At 47.3% G+C, this 7,489-nt stretch overlaps 1 protein-coding gene across 2 annotated transcripts; it reads right to left on the minus strand.

The window, feature by feature from the left end:
* Positions 1-419: 419 nt before the first annotated feature.
* On the minus strand, positions 420-7,275 carry LOC119222260 (tubulin-specific chaperone cofactor E-like protein). Of its 2 annotated transcripts, XM_062560989.1 has the most exons (10): positions 7,024-7,275; positions 5,333-5,594; positions 4,506-4,676; positions 4,288-4,427; positions 4,033-4,214; positions 3,656-3,912; positions 3,404-3,530; positions 2,990-3,106; positions 2,365-2,476; positions 420-2,237 (listed from the first exon to the last, which is right to left on the minus strand). In XM_062560989.1, the coding sequence occupies exons 2-10, from the start codon at positions 5,406-5,408 to the stop codon at positions 2,031-2,033; spliced, it is 1,389 nt and encodes a 462-aa protein (XP_062416973.1). In that variant the 5' UTR covers positions 5,409-5,594; positions 7,024-7,275; the 3' UTR covers positions 420-2,030. The 2 variants fall into 2 exon arrangements, with proteins under 2 accessions (XP_062416973.1, XP_037334651.2); XM_037478754.2 differs by lacking the exon at positions 7,024-7,275 and having other exon boundaries at positions 5,333-5,682.
* Positions 7,276-7,489: the final 214 nt, after the last annotated feature.

A 7,489-nucleotide genomic window follows, 5' to 3' on the forward strand; every position in this document is an offset into this window, starting at 1 on the left:
AGCATTGCATTCATAGATATATGCTATTTAGTCTCAAAGGTCTCCATTCAGGCAGGAAGTGCTGCACAGGAAACTGCCAGATGCCTCGCATTCAACGCATTGATTATCTTTGTTCACGTCTGAATTTCGACTGCGCCGGTTTCCAGGTGCTCATTGGTGGGTTCGGAGGTATTTGAACTACTCCGATGAATGATTCCTTACTTTTTAAGGATGTTTTACTTTGAAGTAACATTTTTAGAAATGCGTTCGAGCCACAAAAAGAAAAAAGACATCAGCGTCAAGAGAATTTCTGCATGTTCTTGTTTCTTTTTCCTCTCGTCTCTGGTTGAACTTTCTTAGAACAAAAAGTGATGTTGCATTATGCACCAATCAGTTTGCATCTCAACATTTTACAAGAGTTTTTATGAAAAAACAACACATTTTGTTGTTTCGTTGCTTTATTAGTAGTGAATCTTTCATCCTTCTTTTATTACTGGTTGAAATACAATAGTTCCTTCAGGTTCTGTTCAAACCGGGTCGGCTTGAGTTAGTCCCGTTACATTGAAGGGAAGACAGACGTCTCCATGGCAACGCACTCCGAAACAAAAAGCCAACCTCAGTCTCTCTTCGGCTTGGGGTCATACATGTGGTGAATCTTTGAACCTCACAGCATTCGATTAAATAGAGTATTGTTGCATCTACGTACTGGAGACAGAATATGAATGTTCTGTGTGCACGAGTCTTCTGAGGAAAACACTAAGCGTCGATCTTTGGCTGCAGAAAGGAGCATATATCAGCGGTAAAGGGTTTAAGGTGCATAAAACGACAGCATGTGCAAGTAAGTCAAGACACAATGTGTCTTACAGAGTCAATGCCCTCTTCCTTAAAGCATGACGAATGATTGGATAAACGCACAAAACAAGATATCCATGTACAGGAAGTTTGCTCAGCGGAATTCATGCTAGCTGTGTTAGCGGGCTGAGCTAGCAGACAGATACGATCAAACCTGAACTTTGATATTTTACATTTCATTACATGTCATTTAGCTTTTATCCAAAGCGACGTACAATAAGTGCATTTCCACATAGAGATACAAACTCAGAAGAACAAGTAACAAGAAAGTACAGTTTCGTCAAATAAGCAGTTTCAAAACATGTTATATAAATTATAAAATAGACATCATAAGTACAATTTAAGTGCTACTATTTGTTTTAAATACATGGATTGGTTGGTTGCTTACAATGAAAGACGATCAGAGAAAAGCATATTTGAATATTGGAGATACTGGATTTACACTCTCATGGTTAAACTGATTCTGAAAGACTCGATATTAATCAATTCTATTCCATTAAATGGCAGGGTGTGGTACTGTATATATATATATGTATCTATACATACATGTGTACATGTGTATGTACGTCCTCCAGCCTGTTGTGGTTCTGCAGAGGAAGGTCCGATCAGCTGGCTGCGACGCCCCGGATGTCGGCTCTCCGTCACTACCCAGAAGCCCATGAGCACAGACGAGGGTCAGAACGTAGATGGACCGGTGAGAGGAAGAGCTGTCACATGGTTTGGCTTCATCTTCATCGCCGCTGGCTCCTTGACCTGGACGCAGAAACCTCCAGGTGCCGACCTTCATCAGACCCGCTTCAAACTGGCCCAGTGCATGATGGGTACCGCCATCGCCATGGTCCCACAAATACTCCGGCACCCAGCCTTCTCCAGAAAACCCACAACAGGATGAAGGAAACAGCGCCTTTGAAGATGCTCATTGCATGAATTTATGACGGAACCACTAGCTGGTGTCAGCGGGTCGTCGTTCTGTTTAAAACACACTGGAGGCCAAAGCCAAGAGCGCGGGGACGTCTTCTGAAGAGTAAGGAGACGCAATGAGATGAGGACAACAGATGCTTTAGATCTACTGGCAGCTGCTCCCTCAAACAACAAAGCTGAAACAAATCAAACTCCCAGCAGCGGTCCACCGTGGCCTCGTTTAACGAATCAACAGACAATTAATTAATCAATCTTTGGGGTCATTGGGGTCATTGGGGTCACTTGGTCTTGGGCACCACCAGTATTTCATCTCCGTCCTGGATGCTGTAGGAGTGCAGTGCCCGGGTGTTGTACTTCATCTCCTCGGGGCCGAAGGCGCTGCACTTGTCGATGTAGTAGATCCTCATGCTGCTGGTGGAGAGCTGCACCACCGTGGTTAGCTGCTTCTTCAGCTCCGCCACCGTCTGGTCCAATCGGACGCTCAGCTGACCCGGAGACAAACACATTGCACAACTGAGCACAGCTGCATTTACTGACGGGACTGTGATGGATGGATGACTTGCATGACATCATCGCTATCACAGACCAAGCAGTGAGAAGAAACATCTTCACCTGTTCCACTTTGTCCTCACAGCGAACCTCCACCAGGGCGTGGTCACGGGGTCGAAGGTCAATCTCAGCGAGGGGCTCCAGCTTCCCGTACTTGGTCACCAGGGAGTGGTACCTGGGGGGGACGAAAGCAGGTTGTGAGGGACTGTTTAGACCTTGTGACCTTGTGAGTCCAGCACACACAGGAGACGTGCTGTCCCCCTTCTTAAATCTTAATCTTAAACAACTCTTATAGCCGTGGTGTTCCCCATGGTTCCATTCTGGGGCCTCTCCTGCTCAACACTTACACTGCCTCAGGTGATGGAAGGAAACACATGCCATCACCAGGGAACCATCATCCCTAATCCCATACAAGTGTGGACAACCTGGATGTCCCAGAATGTTCTTCACTTAACCAAAGATAAAACATAATTGTTTTTTGGACCAAAGATTCAGCTTCAATCACTGATGTTAAAAACCACAAACCATCCAGAAATGTAGTAGGTGTAGTCACCTCAATATCAACAGCCATGTGACAGTTACAAAATCAGCCTGCTATCACCTGAGGAATCCCTTTAATAAGAACCTGTCCATGAATTAATCTTCAGAGGACTGGACTATTGTAACGGTGTGTTCAGGGGTCTTCTACCTGTACGGCAGCTCCCCCTCGGGGTGGTCCACGTGGTACCGGATGAAGAACCTCTCGGCGTCCTCCCTCTCACAGTCGCTCACTACGCTGCTGTTTAGCAGAGAGATCACAGGGAGGCTGGGGGGGGGGGAGGGGGGGGGGGGGCATATTGGCGGTGCATGATGTCAATCAATCAAAGACCTACTTAAGAGTCTTTTGAGCAAATCAAATGTAGTTTAAAAGTGCTTCTACAACAAAAACAGACAAAAGGGAAAGCAGTCAGAAGAGACTAGCAAAAAAACTGCATAAAATATAAGTTATGACAAAAAGAATAATAAAAACTAGAGAAAAAATATAAAGTATAAAATATAAGGTCTGAGGGAACCGCCCCTTTTTAGCTCCTAGGTTTAGCTCCGCCCCCCACCGCAAACTCACTGCGCAATCATGAGGCTGCGGCGCTCGGCGTTGGTGTAGCTCTGCAGCAGCGGGATGCCCTGCAGACGCACCTCCTCCAGCTTGGGGAACCAGTTGAGCTTCTCGATGTCCTCCCACCGGCTCAGACCTGCCAATGATCACATGACTCCATCACCTGCTTCTCTCATCGGCTCGTTTCAGGACACCACTCCGTCCAGTCGAAGTGACAGATGTCCATGCATCTACATGTGTGTGTTTGTGAGAGCCACCGACCCGAGTTGGTCAGGCTGATGCTGCGCAGGTTGGGGAAGAGTCTCCTGAGGACGTCCTCCCCGTCCTGGATGGAGGACAGGCTGTTGTTGGACATGACCAGCGTGTCCAGGCCCGGGAACATGGGGCCCAGCTTGCGGACCTCGGCCCAGTCCTGGAGGCCGTTGTGGGTGATGTGGAGCAGCCGAAGGGTGGGGCACGCCACGCTGGAGGCCCCCACGGCCCCGTACTGGTTGAGGCACAGGAACAGCTCCTCCAGCCTGCAGGGGGGGGGGGGGCATTGATGGATACATGTCGGAATATGCAAGCGAGGCCTTACGTAATGCAAGCTCGGTTGGATTGAGGAGGAGTAAGGAGTGGGGGGGAGGAGGAGTCCTCACTCGGGGATCTCCCTGGTGAGCAGCAGCACCGTGTCCCAGGACACACGCGTGTTGTTGAGCACCAGGCGGCGGACCCGGGAGAAGCCCCCGGCGCACCGCGGCTCCAGGCTGCGGCCCGACAGAGGGTTGGAGCTCAGGTTCAGGAAGTCCAGGTTGGGGATGTTGGACACGATGTTGCTGATCTGGAGACGAGACGATAGATGAACAGATAGTAAACAGCAGTCTCTGAATGAACGTGAGGGTCAGTGTGAGAACCTCTCTCCAGTCCTGCAGCTGGTTGTGGGAGAGGTCCAGCTCCGTGACGTGGGCGCAGAAGGCAGCGATCTCCGCCGGGTCTCCGGCCCGACGGATCCCACAGCTGTTCAGCACCAGGATGGTGGGCATGTTCAGCCGCTCTGGGGGGGGGCAGGACGGGTTAAACAGAGTGCTGGGAGGGGGCGGTTTCAGTGACCTCTGTCTGACCTTCGGCTCACCTTTCATTGCGGAGCCCTGGGGGACCACTGTGGGGACCACCACCACCCCCATACCGGGCCCCCTGCGGAGGGGGAAGTTCTCCGGGCTGTACTTCTCGCTCAGGACCTCCACGAAGCTCCGCCCCCCCGAGTCCTCCGGCGGCTCCATGGCGCCGCCCCGCTCTGCTGGTCCTTTAACCGCAACGTGGACAGGAAGTGGAATTATTCATCGACATTTAGAGCCTCAAACTGAGAGAGAAGACGGATTGACATCCTGAAACTGAGAATGAGCATTTATTTATTCTAACGATGAACGTATGAATACGTATATTCCACAGTAATGACGTTGTTAATAATGCACATGACAGCAGGAACAAGACTGTGATTCAACAGAAATCAAGTTCTTACTTGAAAACATTTAAATTGTCTTAATTTCCCCTGGAGTTACAGAATGAAATAATTTGCTGTAAAGGACTTCATGTCTGAATGTGTAAAACCAAAAGGAGAATCAGGCTGTTGTTGCTTTAAATAAGCTGCTGCATAATAAATAACCATAAATGATGCACTGGTTTCCATGAAATAATGAAATAAATCATCCTGTTACAACATCTGAAATGTGCTGCAGTTTCATGGTTAAGAATTAAAGCTTTTGTTGTCATTTGTTTTTGGCGCCAAGACTTTTTTTTTGCTGTTATAAAATTTAATTCATGTTAATTATTGATCGTCATTCTGCTTTTCTTTGTTTTGTCCATCAAAGCACTTTGTAAACTCTGTTTCCATATGAATAAAGTTATTAATACATACTGATGTATCTATTGATCATTATTACAGGTTACACAGCGTCTCACCTGCAGAGGCGTGGACCTTCTCCTGCGTGCGTGGTGGCGGCCTATCAGAGGGGGACGCGCCTGCATGCACATCCATGGCGTCTTACTCCAGAGTGAGCGCCTGGAAGACGTCTCCGGAAGGAACGCTGCTCCCTCTTCAGCCCAGCTGCTCTGATCAGATCAGCACAGGGAGGACCCGGAGGACAGGGAGGACCCGGAGGACAGGGAGGACCCGGAGGACAGGGAGGACCCGGAGGACAGGGAGGACGCTCACCACATGACACTGGGTCAGAGTTCAAGAACAACCAACATCGATCCTGTAGCTACCAAACGTTATGCTGTTTGTTCTGGTTTATTAGTGGACAGTAGACACCCCGCACCCCCCCCCCCCCCCATAGGTATCTACAATGATTGACAGGCTTTCAAGGGTCATGAGACGTTCACTGACCTGCTGAAATCAGTCAAAGCAACAACCACCACATATAGAACTTAGAACAGCTTCTTCTTCTTTACACAATAACAGAAGTCCTTTGACAATTCAGTGTGTCTTTATTTATCACTCAATAGATAAAGCAACTACTTATCTTGAATTTCTCATTCATTTTATCCACAAAGGAAGAATCATATGAGCGGAATTTGAGTTTTACTTCCGCTGTGATATCAAAGGACCAATAAACAAACTGTATTCTATGAGACGTACACGTCCTCATGTGTAACTGGGCTCCTCCAATAAGGAGCCTATAAAGTAACCATAATGACAGAGTGAATGTGCTGAATCCCGTTATGAAAAGCAGGAATTCATCAAACCTGACAGCTGTGATTTGACACAGATCAACATTCGGCTTCCACCTTCTTCTTCTTCTTCTTTTAGTGGTTTTACGGCGGTTGGCATCTGACTTTTTGGTGCATTACTGCCACCTGGAATATGGATCAGACCAACCCCTCCCCCTCTTTACCCCACGCAGATAAAACCAACAGAATAAAAGACAAATAAATGACCCCTGTACCCCATTATATCCTATGAAACCCCCCTCAGTACCCTGACCTGTGCCCTCTGACCCTCGGTCATTACAGTCATTACGGTCATCCCTACCTCCCTCAGAAGCTCCCTCTGCATCTCATACTCTCATCACTACGTGCTCCACTGACCCCTCCTCTCCACACAACCCTGTCATTTGTAGTGACCCCACCGTAACCTTTGGTGCTGGTTTGAATGGGACTGAAATGGCTCCCTGTCTTGCCACATCTTGTTGGTATTTTCCCCTTAATACTGTTGACCTCTGCCTCACTAATATGAACCTTCATCTCACCCCCCCCCCCCCCATCAACACCATCTCCACAACCATCAGATGTTCTCCTGTTAGTTCCCATCACTTCATCTGCTACTCAATGGTTGTGTGGATCCATCTCTTCTACGTGCACAACAACCGGAAGCTGCTCGTTAAAGTGCCGTTTTAAATCTTTCTAAGAGACGGGTTCGGGTTCGATGCGCTTTGATGCAGCTGTTTGGATTCAGTCTCTAGGACTCAAACGAATACAAATGGACCTATTTGTAAACTACGTTTGGCCGTTTGACCAAAACGCGTCTAGCTGCTCATTTAAAGATAAACACAAGCCTTTGATTCCAAGACAACGACATGAAGCCGATGGATGAACCTGCGACAACAACAACAACAACAACAACCATCCCCAGCTGATGACGCTCCACTCACCTCCGACGTCTTCTTCTAGGTCCCCTTGTTGATGAAAACAAACCAGCTGTCATGTTGCTCTCGCGCATACATCCCGGAAGTGACGTAGCGTGCTGGTCGACCCCCTCGTTTGATCGATATCCTCTTAAAGTTAAACGAGCATCCTTATAAAAGGTTTATAATAGTGACATCATCATTATGATGTCATATCTATTGGGTTTATTATTTATGCTCATAGACCTTATAAAACCATAATTGACTTCACAGAATCCAACAGCAACATACGTTACATTTATTTATCCACAATAACGAAGAATAATATTCTGTCTTTCATCATTTATTACAGAAAGACAGATAAGATCATGTATTTTTAGAACACTTTAGAACTAGGTCAATAACATTGATTGATATTGAGGTCAAAATGGGGTTTTGTCTTTGTTTTTGTCTCGTCATTTCCGGTTTTATTTTGAAAGCAGTAACCTTCCTC

This window comes from Pungitius pungitius, chromosome 3, assembly GCF_949316345.1.
Source record: "Pungitius pungitius chromosome 3, fPunPun2.1, whole genome shotgun sequence".
Lineage (NCBI taxonomy): Eukaryota > Metazoa > Chordata > Actinopteri > Perciformes > Gasterosteidae > Pungitius > Pungitius pungitius.